The sequence below is a fragment of the Artibeus jamaicensis genome, unplaced genomic scaffold, assembly GCF_021234435.1.
Source record: "Artibeus jamaicensis isolate MK-2021 breed Jamaican fruit bat unplaced genomic scaffold, CSHL_Jam_final scaffold_916, whole genome shotgun sequence".
NCBI lineage: Eukaryota > Metazoa > Chordata > Mammalia > Chiroptera > Phyllostomidae > Artibeus > Artibeus jamaicensis.
Window position 1 is genome coordinate 593,045 of NW_026522059.1, and position 17,076 is coordinate 610,120.

The following is a 17,076-nucleotide window of genomic DNA, read 5'->3' on the forward strand; positions in this document are numbered from 1 at the left end:
GCAGTGGTTTGCACCGGCCTTTCCCCCTTCTCTGGTCAGGGTGTGGCCATCTTGACCCCTCCCTCCTTTTCTCTCCATCCTTCCTCATCCTGGCTGAGTTGGACCTTGGACCACAGGGCTGCCTGGTGGGCATTTGGCAGCTGGGCCAGGAGGGGGACTGGGTGTGGCCGCAGTGGGCAGAAGGGAGGGCACCCCCAGTCCTGGCGGAGGTGACTCAGTCTTCCCTTCCCTGTTGTAGCCGCAGCCTCCACTGGTGGCAGCTCAGAGTTTCCAACAGGAAATGAACTCCAGCTCCAGGCTGAGTCAGGGCCGGCGGGTGTGGGCTCCCCTTTCCCCTGCACCGCTCCCTGGGGGCCCAGCACAGGAACCCAGGACGACTCTCGACCCCCACAGCACCTGGGTGCTGGGTGGGGTGCGGTGCTTCCTGACTACCTGCAAGGGTCGGGGTGGCTCCACACTGAGCTGGGGCAGTTCTGATGACACCTAGAGCCTCTACTCCTAGCGTTAAGGGTGATGATCAAGGACAAGCCCCATGAGTTGCCTCCCCCCCCCCCCCACCCCGCATCGCCCCTACTACTTGGTAGAAGGACAAGGTCAGGAGCCTGTAGGGCCAACGGCACTGGTCACCAGAACAACCTCGGTCAGATTGGCTGCCTCTGCCCATCCAGCCCAGGCCAGGGAGCTGTGGATGCTACAGGGCAGGCACGTGGGCCTCCGGCCCCGCCCTGTGCCCCAGTGCTCTGCTCCTTGGATGAGAAGGTGTCTGCCAGCTCTGCCACCCACCGGCTAGTCAGATCTAGACCCAGTCCTTGGCCTGGGGAGCCCCCACCGGGTGAGCATGCAGCTTTAGGAGCAATCAGGGAGGGCTCCTCTGAGGAGGTGCCCTGAGCTGAGCCCTGGTGGATGGAGAGGAACCCACTTGGCCAAGTGAGATGGGGGGTGGCCCGTGGCCTGGAGTTTGGGTTTGCAGCCTGTGGTGGAATAGGTTTTTGCACGTGACCTTCATTTGCATTTCATAGGAGCGCTTCGCCTGGCCCCCAGATTTCTGTGAAACCCGACGGTCCAGAGAACAAGGCGCCACCTGAACGAGGGGCACATGTGCACGTTTTTGGTGTGCCCCCCGCTGTGCACTGTGTCCTTCCGCAGCCCTTGGGGGACATGGAGTCAGCACTCAGAGCTGCCTTGCTCTTCTGTGTGGCTGCGGGACTTCAGGGTCCAGTCTGCTCTCCACGATAGTCCCCAGCTTTGCGTCTGTGTCCAGTGTGGGCCGTGGGGTGTGAGGGGCTGTGGCAGGGCCAGGTTTACCTTTTGCCTGGTCCTGCTGTGGCTGGTGGGACAAGGCCTGGAGGGCCGCAGAGGCAGGGACTTGGGCGTGGCATTTGCCCCAGCTGGTGGAGCTGGTGTGGGGAGCTGTACGCAGCAAGGGCCCGCTTTGGGGACTGGGGGAGCGAGAGTGGGGAGGGGCGGGGATTTCGGGGCAGGGGCTGTGGAGCGGAGGGGGCTGTGCCCAAGGGCTCAGAGGGAACGGGCAGGCTGGCCCAGCTGCCCAGGCTGGCCTGACCCATTGGTCAGCGGCCTTCGGCTCTGCTCCCCTCTGACTAAGGGGTGGCCGTGAGGTGGAGCCAGGGCTCCCAGAGCTGGGTGGGGAGCCCTCCCTCTGCTTCCCACCCCTTCCCTCCTTCCTGCCTCCCTTCCTTTCCTCTCTGTGGGCTCCAAACTGCCTGGCCTGTGCTTGCGGCCATGGACAGGTACAGCATGGAGGAGCTGATTCAGCTGGGCCAAGGTAGGGCAGGGCGGGGCAGGGCTGTGGGCCAGTAGGGCAGGATGGGGGAGGGGGTATCCAGGCCTCCGACTGGGCGGGGGATGGCGGGGGATGGGGGGCGCTGGGCCTCCGGAATGCAGGATGAGCACTGTTCCCGTTCAGGGCTGCCCTGGGCGGGCCCAGTGTGCCACAGGGGCGTCTGGCCCCGTCCCAGGTCTCTGTGGGCTGGTGGAAGGCTGCTTACTGCCCTGGAGAAGCTGGTGCCGGCCCCTGACGCCCTGTGGGCTCCTCTGGAGGTCCCCTAGCCCAGCCCCGGTCAGCAGAGCTGGCCACTGCAGGCCAGTTTCCTTCAGAAATGAGTTTCTGAAGCAATGGGTGGGTCTCTCCCCATGGACCAAGCCGCCCAGATGCCTGCGGTCACGGGCCAAGTGTGGTTTGCTGTGCACCTCTGCAGGCTGACCAGGCAGGCCAGGGGGACCTCTGAGGCTCTCCTGTCAGCCTGTGTGACCGCGGGCCAGCTGCTCGCCTGTTCTGTGCCTGGTTTCTCATCTGCACGATGCTACCGTAGCACACCACTCACTTCACAGGGTTCCATGAGGCTTGAATAGGGGTCCTGCTTGCCGCGGAAGTGCCACAGGAGGCCACATAAACCCGTCTAGTCCCCAGCCCCCTCTCTGCTGGGGCCTGGGAGGAGGGGGCAGGACTGGAATCCCTAGGTCCTGTTTCCCAGGGCACACAGGTCGCGGTCAGTCCAGGATGTGGCTCAGGGCTGTCTGCCAGGGATGGCCTCCAGCCCCTGGCCTTCCGCGGACAGCTGCTGCTGGGGTGCAGCACAGCCCCGTAACGGGGGAGCTCAGCCACATTTGCATGGCTCTGCTCCCTGCGGGGCTGCCCTGGTCTGGGCCAGTGGGGGTGTGACCTTGGGGAGGCTGTCTGTGCCTGTGGTGGCAGGTGTGGTGTTGAGTGACTTGTGTGGGGCCCCCTGGCCCACGTGACCTTTTCCACGTGCATCCCCACTGCTGCTCAGGTGGGAGTGCCCCCCCACGGGCCATTGCTAGGTCAGGAGGCTGCTGCTTCTTAGAACTGTGGTGGGAGCTGCAGGGCGATGCCAGTGGGCGCCCCCCAGCTGGGCTGGACGTGGCAAAGGCCGTGGGCCCCGGTGCCCTCGCTCGGCACGTCATGTTCTAAGTCTGGACAGATGACGGGCCTTGCTGTCCTCGGATATTTATATCCCCGGGCCCCCTGCCCACCGCACCCCTCCCCCAGGGACACAGGCGCTGCTGCTGACAGCGCACGGCTGTGCCCTCCTCCCTCCCGACACTGCCGCTGCCCGCGCTCTGCCGCCTCTCAGGGGCCTGTGACCCTCCCACGCCCCGTGCCCACTGCCGTCTGCCCCGTGAGCCCCTGCTGCTATCCCCGATGAAGGTCGTGCCGGGTAGGTGAGAGCCCGGTTGGGCAGGGGGCCAGGGTTAGGGCTCTGTCCTCTTTCCCCCACACAGCACGCCACCCCAGGCCATCCCCCCATCCCCTTGGACCCCGTCCGCTGTCCCACATGGGAGCCTTGGGACTTCGTGGGGCACTTGTCTTTGAGTGCGGCTGGGTTGCTGCAAGCCTGGGGCCATCAAGGGCTGAGGAACTGGCATGCATCCCCCTTGGTGCCTGGCAGCTGTCACCAGAGGGCACCCTTGGGGGCAGAATGGGGTGTTGGGCATGGGGGTCACCCTCCCGGTGGGGGGTGGGGGGGACTGGTGCTGAGGCTGCCAGGCTGTGCTGGGGGTGCTGCGGCTTGGCCACGCGTCACCCACGAGTCGCCTTGGGCTCCTCCTCCTGGCGGGTGTGGCTGTGGGTAAGCAGGGGTTAAGGCTCCCGCTAACCTTGAGCTGGAGAGCTGTGCGCAGGGACAGCTGAGCTGGGCTGGGCACGCCCGGGTGGGGGCCGCTGCGGGTGGGAGGGAGGCGGGGAGGTGGTAGTGGGTGCATACTTGGTGTAGGAACAGGACCAGGGACAGGACCAGTCTCAGCCAGGCTGACAGTGCGGCAGGGCGGTCCTGCAGGCGGGGCATCCTTCGTCCCGGGGGGCCCCCCCTGGCCCGCCCTGACGCAGGGGAGGGAGGGGGCTGCCAGCCTCTAGGCGAGTGCTGAAGGCGGCTCGGCCACTCCGCCTGGAGCCTTGGGGTCCCAGAACCATGGAGCCCTCAGGTGGCCTCTTTCCCTCGCTGGTGGTCGTGGGCCATGCTGTCACCCTGGCTGCTGTGTGGCACTGGCGCAGGGGGCGCCGGCAGGCGCAAGATGAGCAAGGTAAGCCGCTGGCGGCTACTGCTTTGGGCTGCTGGCGCCGGCCAACACCGCCCCTGCCAGAGGGGCCAGAGGCGGGGCAGGGGCGAGGGGCCGCCTCCCTCTCATCCCTGCATTTCCTTGTTCCCTCCCCTTCCTGTCCCCGAGCTAAGCAGCAGCACTTGGTCTTGGCCCCTGCCTCCCACACACCCCTGGAGACCCTGCCGGCCCCTCTGGGTGGGGCCGTGGCTCCGGTCTGGGTAGACCGCTGCGGAGGGGCTGCAGCTGTGCTCTGGACAGGGGCACAGCGATGCAGGACCACTCCTTTGGAGGGATGTCCCTCTCAGCTGCTAGAGACAGGGCAAACCCAGGTGCCTGTCAGCACAGAAACCGCAGGTGCAGGTGTCCTCCCGCCCAGGTCCGAGGTCCCACCCGTGGTGAGAGGCAGAGCTGGAGTTGAGGCAGGTGCCTGTGCGCCCTCCGCCAGCGCCCAGGACGGACGTAGGGCGGGCAGCCAGGCTACACCCTGCCCCCCTGCTCAAAGTCACCGCTCTGGGCTGCCCAGCAGCCATGCCCAGCCCAGCCCCACACAGGACGAGGGGCGGGGCCAGCCTCCACTCCAGGGAGTCTGGCTCCTGGCCAGAGGACTCTCTAATGGGGATGGGAAGTCTGTGTCCAGTTCTGCGCCCAGTACACCTTGGGGTTCGGAGCCTCAGCCTTGGTGGGGGTGGCCAGGCTGCCCTCTGTCAGGCCTGGTCGGTGTCAGCCTCGGTGCCAGACCTGATCAACCTGAAGTCCGCGTCTGGCTGGAGCTTCTAGGCGTGGTTTTTGCGGCTGGGAAGCGTGTGTGACTCAGCTGCGGTCAGTAAACTGCATAGGCCATTTCTCCCCCTTGGATTTGGCCCTTTCCCCCTCCCTCACTCAGCGCAGCCTTGTCCCCTGTCCCCGAGTGGGGAAGGGGCTCCCATTCGGCCACTATCCTGGACGCTCCCTGCCTGACTCTACTGCCCTGTGGTGCCCCTGGGGCTTTGGTGTCTTTGTCCTGCTCTGGCTGTTCTCAGTCAGCGGCTGCCTGCCCCTCCCCCAGCCTCCCCTGCGCATCCTGCTGGGAACCTCGGAGCGGGGGTGGGGGGAGTTTCCCAGCTTCTGGGCGTCCCCGGGGGCTCCCCTTCTCCCGAGCCTGGACAGCCCCTGAGTTCCCAGGCTTCTTTGTTACCGTGGGCGGCCTCCCCTGCCTCAGTCCCCCAGGGCTAGTAGGGCCCTGTCCCTCCAAGTGGGGGTGAGGCTTCCGGTGCTGCGCTGGGCGGGGCGCCCCACCAGGGGCAGGTTCTTCGGGACTGGGCTGCGTGCCGTGCTGCTGCTGGCAGCGGGGGAGGGTGCGGAGCGCAGAACCGGGCTTTGCAGTGTGGGCTGGGGAGCAGCGGCACCACGGTGCTGCGCACCCTCACCCAGCGCAGGCTCTCCAGGGCGCCTGGGCTCATGGCCCGGGCCGGCAGGTGGGGGGCGGGCGGCGCCTTTGCTGAGCGGGAAGTCCTGCTGAAACAGCTGTGCTGGCTGGACGGGGGCTGTGAGCAAGTCCGCAGGGGCTACCTCTACGAGCAGCTGTGCTGCGTAGGTGGGTTCGGCCGTGAGGGGGGTGAGAGGTGGCGGCAAAGGAAGGCAACTGCTGCCCAGGCCTGGGGAAGGGGGTGGTACCCATCCCAGGTGCAGCCCCGCCCCCATGCTCTGTTCCGGAAACACCTGGGAGGAAGGCGGGGTAACATCCCCTAGGCGCCAGTCCATCCCTCCTCTGGAGAAGGGGGAGGTGGGCGGGCCCAGCTGGCAGGGCTTTGGCCTTGGCTGCTGGGCGCCGGGCAGTTGGCAGCCTGGACTGGAGGGGGGGGGGGGGCGGGCCTGCCGCCACTGTGGGGCTGTGCTGGGGCCTCCCATCTCCGACGTGTCTTCGCTCGCTGTGGGGCCTCCAGCCCCAGTTCTCGCGTCTGTTTTCTCGGTAGTGCTCCTCAGGGCTGTCGCAGCTCTAGGGGACACTGGGCCGGTGGCAGAGGTCAGCTGCTGCACATAGTTAAGGGGTCAAGCACATGTGTTGGGGCCAGTGCCGGGCAGTGTGTCCTTGAGGGGGGCCAGCTGAGGAGCGCCGCCTGTTGGAGCCAGCGGCCTGTCAGGGGGCACACGGGGGTTGGGCCAGCCTGAGAGGAGATGTTCGAGGGTCTGAATAGGAAGGACGGGGTCGGGAAGGTGCTGGAGGGTGAAGAGCTAATGTTGGGGTTTGGGGGGTGGCTGAGTGGCTAAGCCCTGCAGGCCCTGCCCAGGTAGGGGGTGTGGAGATGGGGGGCGTCACTGCCAGTGGTGCCAAGGGGTCTCTCTCCACCGGTGGGGAGGGGACTAAGACTTTTGAGGGGAGGGGGTGCTCAGCCAGCTCCCTGGGGCCCCACCCAGTGGGGTTTGGGCGCCCTCCCGTGGCCCCAGAGGGGCAGCACGTATGGGGAGGGGCGAGCTTTTCCCGGAATGGGGCCCTGAGCGCTGGGGGCGTGGGGGAGGGGTGGCTCCCAGCTGGATCACATCAAGCCAGATTCTCCAACTGGAAAATTCTTGTGGTCTGCGCGGCGCATTCCTCCCTTTGGCGAGTCCCGGGTGCTGGCCGTGGGCAGCTTTGTACTTGGACCTTTTGCCCTGTCTCCCACCTTTACAGCCCAGAGGAGCTGCTATCTCTGTTCCCTGCCCAGGCAAACAGCCCCACCCATCCCGCCCCTGCTGCCCCTGGGCAGCTTCCTTTCCAGTGACTCACTGCCTGAGCCCCCTCCCCAGCCCTGACTCACTTGGTGGGGGGGCCTGAGTTCTGGCCCCTCAGTTCAGGAACTGAGGAACTGGGAGGTCCTGCCCGGTGGTGAGTCAATACTCAGCTATGTGCTGCTCCTGCCCACCAGCTCTGCCTGCAGACAGGGGTGCTCGCTGCTCCCGGAGGAGCCTGGTGGGCAGCTTGGGAAGGGCCGGACCCGCACAGGACCAGAGGGGCCCCGATGGGGCAGGGGGCTGGGGCCGGGGCCGGGCCTGTGGGTCTGTGGAGAGGCGTGACTTCCAGGCCAGGTGTCACTCAGCTTGAGGAGTCTGTTCAGCAGCAGGCTGAGGGTCACCTGGCCTGAAGGCTGCCTGGTGTGCTCTCTGACGGGAAGGGGTGGCCTGGGGGGCACTCTGGGTCCAGCCCCACTCAGGCCCCACTCTCTGGGCCGGGGATGTCCTTTGGGATGCGGTCTGTGAGCAGCGAAGCGCCGGGTCCCCTCACACCCCTGTCTTCCCCAAAGGCAGCTGCGGCCAGGGGTGGGTGAGGAAACCCCTGGGTTTCCTGTTTCAGTCTGTGAGGGTGTGGCGGTGGGGGAGGGGCTGTCTGCTTTCTTCTCCAGGACACTCCCTCCAGGGGGTGGGCAGGGTGGGGTAGGGCTGCTGGGGCGGGGACAGTGGTGCTGGGGAGTGCAGTCTGCAGGGAGTGGCCACCCCAACCCGACTGGGAGCTGAGCCCGCTGGCTGCTGAGTGAGAGCGTCCTTTGCCGCACGCCGGCCACAGCTGCCGAGCAAAGAGCACAGCACCTGGGGGCCGGGGACCAAGTGCCGAGGGGTGGGGGTGGCACCATGTCTCATCGCCAGCTCCGCGTGCCCGAGCCCCAGGGCCTGGGTCACCAGAGAACCAGCTCAGAGGATAACCTCTACCTGGCTGTGCTCAGGGCCTCGGAGGGCAAGAAAGGTAGCGGGCACTGCTCGTGGGCAGGGCAGGCTGAGGCGGGAAGGGCCCACTTCCTGTGGCAGGAAGCTTGGCTCTGGGTGGGGCCCAGACTCTGAGGGTCTGAATTTGGGGGACAGACTCAGACAGGGGCTGGGACCTTGGGCTGTGAACTGTCTGGGCCCCGGTGCAGGCTGCCCAGCAGGGAGAGGGCCGGCAGCAGCCTCTGGGCCTTGGGTATAGGGCTGTGGTGGGGGGGCTCTCTGCCCTGGAAGAGGCCCATTACTCTCTTGGGACCGCATGGCGCCTCCTTGCCACCCCCTGCCCATGCCTGGGTCTTGGCTCAGAACCTCTCTGCTCCAGGAGGCGGCATGTGTGGGGCTGGGGCAGGCCGGGACTTGCGTGCTCCGGGCTCCGGGCTCTGGGAGCGGCTGCCAGCTCTGGACTCTCCCTTCTCAGCAGGGAGACAATAGGGAGTTGCATGTGGCTCTGCCCCCCTCCCTGCCCTACAGGGCGGTCTGGGCCCAGGCACCTTGGTCTTTGCCCGTCTGGTGGGGGCGCTGGGCCGCAAAGTGATTCCGAGGCCCTCTGCAGGCACCAGCCACTGTATCTTCCCGGTGGTCACCTCCTGGGGGTTCTGAGGGCTTCTCCCAGGCCCCAGGTAACCTGGCCTTGTCTCTCCCAGATGAGCGGGACCGTGTGCAGAAGAAAACCTTCACCAAGTGGGTCAACAAGCACCTCATCAAGGTCGGTGCCTGTGTGTGCACATGGCGGGGGCCGAGGAGACCGGTGGGGGTGACAGGGGTGCCCCTGGCCTTCCAGGCAAAACCAGAGCTGCCCCGCCCCTGCCCACAGGGTCCTCCCGCCTGGGACCTCCCCTCTCATCTCAAACCTGTGATTCTCTGTCTCCCTCTGCTTCCTCCTGTCTCCTCTTCTTCTTCCTTCTCCTGGACTCTCCTGGTCTCTCCTCACCTGTCCTGTAGCACTGGCGGGCAGAGGTAGGTGCCTCTCTCAGGGACCCCTGCCTCTTGCTTTCTGGGGTCAATGCTCCCCCTACCCCCAGGGCCTATTGGTAGCTCTTGGGAACCTGAGGCCAACCCAGACCCCTGCTCCGCAGGCCCAGAGGCACATCAGTGACCTGTATGAAGACCTCCGCGATGGCCACAACCTCATCTCCCTGCTGGAGGTGCTCTCAGGGGACAGCCTGGTACGTGCCCCCACCGCCTGCCCCCGCTGGCCCTGCCTGCCTCGCCTGGGTGCCCATCTGCCTTCCCTCCTTGAGGCCTTTCCCACAAGCCCACTCTGCCCAGCCCAGCCTTGTGCCTCGCTGCCTGGGAGAGGCCCCGACCCCGTGCTGTGGGCACACGGCCCTGCTGCTCTCCTCACCGAAACCCCGATACAGTAACCTCATGCTCTGCTTTGCTTTGGTTTCTCTGCTGCTTGGACTCTGAACCTTGACCTCTGCCCTTTACCCTTTGCCCTGCTCTGGCCGGGCAGCCAAGAGAGCGGGACATAATCAGGAGCTCGCGCCTGGTGAGTGGTCAGGCCCGCTGGCCACGGCGGCACATGGGCTCCCAGAGGCTGGGAGCCCAGATCACTTGGGACCTGTGGCCAGTTCGGCCCAACCTGGGCCTGGTGCTCAGGTGGGCAGAAGGCTCTGTGTCCAGCTGCCTGCTGTCCCACCTGCTGTGCTGCCCAGAGCCAGACCGAGACCCACCCAGCCCGCCAACAAGAGCAGGAGGACCCCTCCCCCAGTGCCACTGCCCTCTGCCCACCCGTGGCTTCCTGGCTATTGTCTCCTCCCCAGCCCTTTCCTTCCTTCCCACAGCCTGGGCCTGGCTGCTGGACTTCCCAAGCCCCTGCTGGGCCTGGCCTCTGGCCTCTCTGCCCATGGGCCCCATAGCTGTCAGGGAGGGTGAACTGAGGACACGGGAGGGGCTGCTGCCCCCCAGGAAGGCCCTAGTTCAATTTCACGGATGGCTCGGGGGCGCTGAGGGCGGGTGGGGACTGTACCTCCACCCCGTGGACACTGACCGGCCTACCCCTCCCAGCCCCGGGAAAAGGGGAGGATGCGCTTCCACAAGCTGCAGAATGTGCAGATCGCCCTGGACTACCTCCGCCACCGCCAGGTGAGGCTGCCCCCTCCTTGGCCCACCCCTCTTGGCCCACCCCTGCCCCAGCTGCCTGTGGGTGTGACCGAGAGCTGCTCACTTGCAGGTGAAGCTGGTGAACATTAGGAACGATGACATCGCAGATGGCAACCCCAAGCTGACCCTCGGCCTGATCTGGACCATCATCCTGCACTTCCAGGTAGTGTGGCTGCCCACCACCCTCTGCTGCTGCCACAGTCTCCAGGGCGGCCCTAGAGCGGGGGCCCTGGGCATCCTGGAACCACAGCCTTCTGCTGCCCTTGCCCAGCCCACACCCCAGCCCTGTGCTAGCTCTGTGGCCTGCGGGCCCAGGTCTCCCTCTGAGACCTGCCTATCCCACGCCTTCCAGCCCTGGCTGGGCAGGCCCTGCAGACCCTCCCTGCCGAGGAATGCGTGCCCTGCTGCTACAGCCGCCTGCAGGGGAAGGTTCTGGAGAAGCGCCCCTTGCACTGGCTGACTCATCCGTTGCCTGCCTGGCTGCACAGGAAGCCACAAATCTGAGATCTGGGCAGGCAGAGCCCTGCTGGCATGGCAGCTGAGTCACACGGGCGTGCAGGCCGACAGACAGACAGAGGCGGGCAGGCGGGTGTGCAGACAGCGCGGCAGGGTGGCAGGCCCAGGCCTGAGCTGCAGGGCGTGCTGTGCCCAGGCCCAGAGACAGGACCCCTGCCTGCAGCCGGAGAGGAGGCTGCCTGCTCCTCACCCACCAAAACAGCCTCTTCGGGAGGCCTGGGTCTGTGGGCGAGCCCTGGAGCCGACAGCCGGGGTTCAGGGTGTGCCCTAGGCCGCATCCTCCCCACCGAGGGGGTCCAGGGCACCCACCAGGTGTCTGCAGTGGCGCCTGGAGGCCAGAGTGGCCTGGGCTTGTGGGGTCGAAGTGTGATGGGTCCTAGCTGCCCCCCTGATGTGGGAGGGGACCCAAGGGCCTGCTCGTGCTCTGCTGGCCTGGTGGCTCCTATGCGCCCCAGCTGGGTGCCCAGCCGCCCCTGCCCTCAGACAGCTGGGTGTGGGTGGGGGCGGGCGCTGTGGCTGAGGTCCTGCCGCCTGCCCGCCATGTGGGGCAGATCTCGGACATCCAGGTGAGCGGGCAGTCTGAGGACATGACGGCCAAGGAGAAGCTGCTGCTCTGGTCGCAGCGCATGGTGGAGGGCTACCCGGGCCTGCGCTGTGACAACTTCACCTCCAGCTGGCGCGACGGCCGCCTCTTCAACGCCATCATCCATCGGCACAAGTAGGCGGCCTGTGGGGCAGAGAGCAGGGCTGTGGGTCGAGGGCGCCCTGGAGCATCTCAGCTGGTGACTTCAGACTAGTCAGGGCACAGAGGGTGGCGGAGGGGCGTCTCCCACTGAGAGGAGCGCACCACCTGCGGGGAGGAGTGCCCGTTCCAGCCTCCTAGCTGGGAGGTGCAGGCCAGCCCTACCCACACCCCACGTACCTTCCCCTGGGCCCTTCCAGGCACCCTGGCCTTCCTGAAGGCCAGAGGGTCAGTGGGCTGCTGCTTCTCACAGCCACGAGTGCCTGCCTCGTGTGGACGCCCCAGAAGGGGCTGGGCTGCACTGGGGAGGCCCTCAGAGGACCCCAGCCCCCACCCGGGACCCGGGCTCCAGGGGACAGGTAGCTGCAGGGAGTCCAGTGTGACTGGAACCTCTGCTCTGTGCACCCCACCTGCACCTGTGTGCCAGTGGGCCCCTCAGTGCCAGGCAGGGGCCCAAAGTGCAGAGAGCTACCTGGGTGGGCAGACCTGGGCACTAGTGGGCTAGGCAGTGCATTTTTCCGGGTGAGTGTGGGGCTGGGGTCCTCTGTGGGGCATGCGGGAGCCCCCGGGCCTTGCTGCCCCCATTCCTGCCTGCCTGCCCCACCGGCCGCTCTGCCTGCAGGCCCGTGCTCATCGACATGAACAAGGTGTACGCCCAGGCCAACCTGGAGAACCTGGCCCAGGCCTTCTCTGTGGCGGAGCGGGAGCTGGGGGTGACTCGGCTGCTGGACCCTGAGGGTGCGTACCACTGCCCCCCCCCGCCCCTCCCGCTGCCTGCAGGGGCCCCTCTGACCCTTCTCCCCCACAGACGTGGACGTCCCCCAGCCTGACGAGAAGTCCATCATCACATATGTCTCGTCGCTGTACGATGCCATGCCCCGTGTGCCCGACGTGCAGGATGGGGTGAGGGCCAACGTGAGTGGCGGCTGGCAGGCCTGGGCTGGGGGTGGGGGGGCCAGGGTGGGCATGCACCCCAACGGCCCTGGCTCGCCCCAGGAGCTGCAGCTGCGCTGGCAGGAGTACCGGGAACTGGTGCTGCTGCTGCTGCAGTGGGTCCGGCACCACACCGCCGCCTTCGAGGAGCGCAAGTTCCCTTCCAGCTTCGAGGAGATCGAGGTGGGCCTGTGCACCTGGGTGGGGCCGCGCACCTGCCGCGGGGGTCCCTGGCCTGGCTCCTGACGTCGCTGTCCCCACAGATCCTGTGGTGCCAGTTCTTAAAGTTTAAGGAGACAGAGCTGCCGGCCAAGGAGGCTGACAAGAACCGGTCCAAGGTCATCTACCAGTCCCTGGAGGTGAGTGGGGGGCATATCAGGAGTAAGTAGAGGCACCTGGGGGGTGAACAGGCTGTCCAGGGGCTGTTCCCTTCAGGGACCAGGACTGCTCCAGGTCGGGCAGATGGGGCTTGGGTGGCTTGGCACCCCCACGCCCCTGCCGGCCCAGCCTGAGCTTGGCTTCTGCCCACAGGGGGCAGTGCAAGCAGGCCAGCTCAAGGTGCCCCCCGGCTACCACCCGCTGGATGTGGAGAAGGAGTGGGGCAAGCTGCACGTGGCCATCCTGGAGCGGGAGAAGCAGCTCCGCACTGAGTTTGAGAGGTGGGCGGTGCTGGGGTAGGAGGCTGCGGTTGGCTGGGTGGGGCCCTGCTGTGGCGGGGAAGCCACCCGCAGTGAGTCACCGCCTGGGGAGGAAATCCCCCCCAGGCCGGGAAACCCACACTCGGCCAGCAGGGCCAGCGAGGCAGTGCCTGCAGGCTGGCTGGCGGGGAGGCCAGGAGCAGCGGGGCCCAGCTTTTCGGCGGGTAGCCTGGCTGCGACCCCCTCTCATTGGCCCCGTGGGTGTTGGGTGCAGGCTGGAGTGTCTGCAGCGTGTCGTCAGCAAGCTGCAGATGGAGGCCGGGCTGTGTGAGGAGCAGCTGAACCAGGCCGACGCCCTGCTGCAGTCGGTGAGGGGCGGGGCTCTGAGGGGCCTGAGCAGCTGGGGCAGGGCTCTGGTAGCAGGGAGGTGCCTGGTGGCCCCCAGCTCCTCCCTCCTGGTGTGTGGCCAACTCTTGACTGCTTGCTTTGGGCTGAGCTGGCTCCTGGGCACCAGGCAGGACACCGGGCTGATGACGCCCAAGGGCTTCCTGCTGGGAGGGTGTGGTGGGGAGGGAGAGGCCAAGAGCCTTGGATGAGGCCATGAAGAATTGGCTGCTCGGACCCAGAGAGAGAGGCCTTGGGACTAGACCCTCGAGCCCCAGAGCCAGGGCTGGCGATTCTTGCACCAGGAAGGGGCAGGGCAAAGGTCTGGCTGGGTCTGAGCCAGGGTGACCACCTTGCAGGACATTCGGCTGCTGGCAGCAGGCAAGGGGCCACAGCGGGCGGGCGAGGTGGAGCGGGACCTGGACAAGGCGGACGGCATGATCCGGCTGCTGTTCAACGACGTGCAGACCCTGAAGGACGGGCGGCACCCACAGGGCGAGCAGATGTACCGCAGGTGGGCCACGCCCCACCGCCCTGGTGTGGGGCCTGGGGACCTGGGGGCAGCCAGTTCCCTGCTCACCCCCCGGCTCCTCCGTTGTCCCCAGGGTGTACCGCCTGCACGAGCGCCTGGTGGCCATTCGCACCGAGTACAACCTCCGACTGAAGGCGGGCGTCGCCGCCCCTGTGACCCAGGTGACGGTGCAGACCATGCAGAGGCGCCCTGATCTCGAGGACTCCACTCTGCGCTACCTGCAGGACCTGCTGGCCTGGGTGGAGGACAACCAGCGCCGGGTAGACGGCGCCGAGTGGGGCGTGGACCTGCCCAGCATGGAGGCGCAGCTGGGCAGCCACCGCGGCCTGCACCAGTCCATAGAGGAGTTCCGGGCCAAGATTGAGCGGGCGCGGACTGACGAGGTGAGCGGTTGCCCCTGGGGCAGGCTCAGGCTGGGCCTGGTCCTGGCCACTCGGGCCTCACTCTGCTTGTCTGTCGCAGGGCCAGCTCTCCCCAGCGGTCAGGGGCGCCTACCGAGACTGCCTAGGCCGGCTGGACCTGCAGTACGCCAAGCTGCTGGTGAGTGCGGGCCGGGTGGGCGGTGGGGCAGGCTGCAGGGCTGCGGTCTGCTCACGCGCCCTGCTTGCCTCCAGAACTCCTCCAAGGGCCGCCTGCGGTCTCTGGAGAGCCTGCACGGCTTTGTGGCGGCCGCCACCAAGGAGCTGATGTGGCTGAGCGAGAAGGAGGAGGAGGAGGTGGGCTTCGACTGGAGCGAGCGCAACAGCAACATGGCTGCCAAGAAGGAGAGCTACTCGGTGAGGCGGGCCTGCGCCCTGCCCCCATGCGTCCCCAGGCTGGCAGCCCCGTGGTGGCCGCTGGTCAGGTCCAGCTCCAGGCCCCATGGGGAGCCTTGGGTGGTGCTTGGAGGGGGACTGGCAGGCCCAGGCGTGGCTCTGATGCCACCTCTGAGACCCGCTGCCTTCATGTCAGGCCCTGATGCGTGAGCTGGAGCTGAAGGAAAAAAAAATCAAGGAGATCCAGAGCACCGGGGACCGGCTGCTGCGGGAGGACCACCCTGCTCGGCCCACGGTGGAGGTGGGGGCCGCGGGGACTGGGGGCCCTGGGGGCCGGGGGTGGCAGGGTCGGTGGCTGACAGGGACCGGGGGCTGCAGTCCTTCCAGGCCGCCCTGCAGACCCAGTGGAGCTGGATGCTGCAACTGTGCTGCTGCGTGGAGGCCCACCTGAAAGAGAACACCGCCTACTTCCAGGTGAGCCCGCTCACACCGCCCCTGACAGCCCCCAGACCACGCTCACACCGCCCCTGACAGCCCCCAGACCACGCTCACACCGCCCCTGACCGCCCCCAGACCACGCTCACACCGCCCCTGACAGCCCCCAGACCACGCTCACACCGCCCCTGACAGCCCCCAGACCACGCTCACACCGCCCCTGACAGCCCCCAGACCACGCTCACACCGCCCCTGACAGCCCCCAGACCACGCTCACACCGCCCCTGACAGCCCCCAGACCACGCTCACACCGCCCCTGACAGCCCCCAGACCACGCTCACACCGCCCCTGACAGCCCCCAGACCACGCTCACACCGCCCCTGACCGCCCCCAGACCACGCTCACACCGCCCCTGACAGCCCCCAGACCACGCTCACCCGCCCCTGACCGCCCCCAGACCACGCTCACACCGCCCCTGACAGCCCCCAGACCACGCTCACACCGCCCCTGACCGCCCCCAGACCACGCTTGCACACACGGGCCCCTGACAGCCCCCAGACCACGCTCACACCGCCCCTGACAGCCCCCAGACCACGCTCACACCGCCCCTGACAGCCCCCAGACCACGCTCACACCGCCCCTGACCGCCCCCAGACCACGCTTGCACACACGGGCCCCTCCCTGTGCCCAGGCGCCCCGTCCTGCCCACTCACATCCCCGTCTCCCGGGCCGAGGCCCCGAGGCCCAGCCTGACCGAGTCCCGCTGTGTAGTTCTTCTCAGACGTGCGGGAGGCCGAGGAGCAGCTGCGGAAGCTGCAGGAGACGCTGCGCAGGAAGTACACCTGCGACCGCTCCGTCACCGTCACCCGCCTCGAGGACCTGCTGCAGGATGCCCAGGCAAGCCGTGGTGTAGGAACGAGGGCGGGCTCCGGTGGAAGGGTAGTGGGTCTGGGAGGGATGGCGGTTTGGGCAACACCGTCGCTTCAGAAAGGTCCCTCTGGGTGTTGGGGGGCGGGGCACAGGGTCAGGGACATCAGCGCAGCGGGATGGGCATGGGGGACTGAGAGGCCGGGGTCGGGTTCGTGGTGGTAGCAGGTGTCTGGCCAGAGCAGGTAGGAGCCTTTCTTTTTTTTTTTTAAATAATAAATTTTATTTAGTTACTTTTCAAGTACAATTTCTTTGGAGCCTTTCTTTCTTGGAGCCCCAGGTCGGCTGTTTGTCTCAGGTTGTTCCCATGCTGGTCCTCTGGTGTCTCAGCCCGACACCTGGGGCGGGCACACTGAAAGGCTAAGGGGGCAGGGCCTCTGCTGGCTGGGGCTCCTGTGCTCCGGAGTGGGGGTCAGCGAAGGTGGGGGGTCCAGGAGGCTCTGAGAGGTGCAGGCAGCTTCAACTCCCAAGCTGCACCCTTGGAAAGTCCTTGGTGGGGCTGGCCCCTTGGAGAGCTGAACAGGAGGAGGTGGATGACCTGCTAGGGGAGGAGGGAGAGGGTAGAGAGGGCAGAGGGCTGCTGTGCCCCCCTCCCCTAGAAGATGCTGTGTGTGACCTGGGACAGGGGAGGGTGACCTCAGGCCTTAGCAGGAAGGAAGGGAGTCAGGGGGAGCTGTTGGAGGCCAACCCCTGGGAACCTGCCTTGGTCAAACCTGCTGCTTCTAGGTGTGTGGCCCCCTGCGCTGAGGCAGCAGGAAGGATCCCTGTTCTCAGGGTGGGGGTGCCTGGGGTGCTCTCACGTTTGCACAGGGTGGGCATGTGGGTCTTCAGAAACCACTGGCCAGGCCCATGGTGTCTGGACGCTGGATGAGGGTCTCTGAGCTGCCCCTTCCCTGCAGGATGAGAAGGAGCAGCTGAACGAGTACAGGGGGCACCTCTCCGGACTTGCCAAGCGGGCCAAGGCCATCGTGCAGCTGAAGCCCCGCAACCCCGCCCACCCTGTGCGGGGCCGGGTGCCGCTGCTGGCCGTGTGCGACTACAAGCAGGTGGAGGTGAGGCGGGGCTTGCTCACGGCCAGGTGGGGGGTGGCTGGTGGGGGTGGGGGCGGCCACTCGGTGACACTCCGGCTACCCCAGGTGACCGTACACAAGGGTGACGAGTGCCAGCTGGTGGGCCCCGTGCAGCCGTTCCATTGGAAGGTGGTCAGCGGCAGCGGCAGCGAGGCCTCTGTGCCTTCTGTGTGTTTCCTCGTGCCCCCGCCCAACCAGGAGGCCCAGGAAGCCGTCGCCAGGTGTGTGGTCCGCGGTCTGGTCGCTGAGG

The 17,076-nt window shown here is 67.0% G+C and overlaps 1 protein-coding gene across 19 annotated transcripts in view; it reads left to right on the forward strand.

Annotated features, from left to right (window-relative positions):
- Positions 1 to 17,076, forward strand: part of LOC119064680 (plectin) — a 51,072-nt gene that overhangs the window by 19,211 nt on the left and 14,785 nt on the right. For 5 of the 19 annotated variants that reach the window (XM_053660960.1, XM_053660965.1, XM_053660966.1 and 2 more), the window contains exons 2-22: positions 8,433 to 8,494; positions 8,731 to 8,745; positions 8,865 to 8,954; positions 9,799 to 9,876; positions 9,965 to 10,057; positions 10,962 to 11,128; positions 11,775 to 11,890; positions 11,961 to 12,067; positions 12,149 to 12,268; positions 12,349 to 12,444; positions 12,617 to 12,744; positions 12,998 to 13,091; positions 13,467 to 13,621; positions 13,713 to 14,022; positions 14,102 to 14,179; positions 14,254 to 14,415; positions 14,591 to 14,695; positions 14,773 to 14,868; positions 15,601 to 15,726; positions 16,656 to 16,808; positions 16,893 to 17,047. In XM_053660960.1, coding sequence (XP_053516935.1) covers positions 8,433 to 8,494; positions 8,731 to 8,745; positions 8,865 to 8,954; positions 9,799 to 9,876; positions 9,965 to 10,057; positions 10,962 to 11,128; positions 11,775 to 11,890; positions 11,961 to 12,067; positions 12,149 to 12,268; positions 12,349 to 12,444; positions 12,617 to 12,744; positions 12,998 to 13,091; positions 13,467 to 13,621; positions 13,713 to 14,022; positions 14,102 to 14,179; positions 14,254 to 14,415; positions 14,591 to 14,695; positions 14,773 to 14,868; positions 15,601 to 15,726; positions 16,656 to 16,808; positions 16,893 to 17,047 — 2,506 coding nt within the window. Of the gene's footprint in view, positions 1 to 1,717; positions 1,784 to 3,059; positions 3,198 to 3,793; positions 4,060 to 5,394; positions 5,651 to 7,514; positions 7,772 to 8,432; positions 8,495 to 8,730; positions 8,746 to 8,864; positions 8,955 to 9,798; positions 9,877 to 9,964; positions 10,058 to 10,961; positions 11,129 to 11,774; positions 11,891 to 11,960; positions 12,068 to 12,148; positions 12,269 to 12,348; positions 12,445 to 12,616; positions 12,745 to 12,997; positions 13,092 to 13,466; positions 13,622 to 13,712; positions 14,023 to 14,101; positions 14,180 to 14,253; positions 14,416 to 14,590; positions 14,696 to 14,772; positions 14,869 to 15,600; positions 15,727 to 16,655; positions 16,809 to 16,892; positions 17,048 to 17,076 lie in introns of those variants that run through there. The other 14 variants (XM_053660961.1, XM_053660971.1, XM_037166474.2 and 11 more) reach the window with 10 other exon arrangements.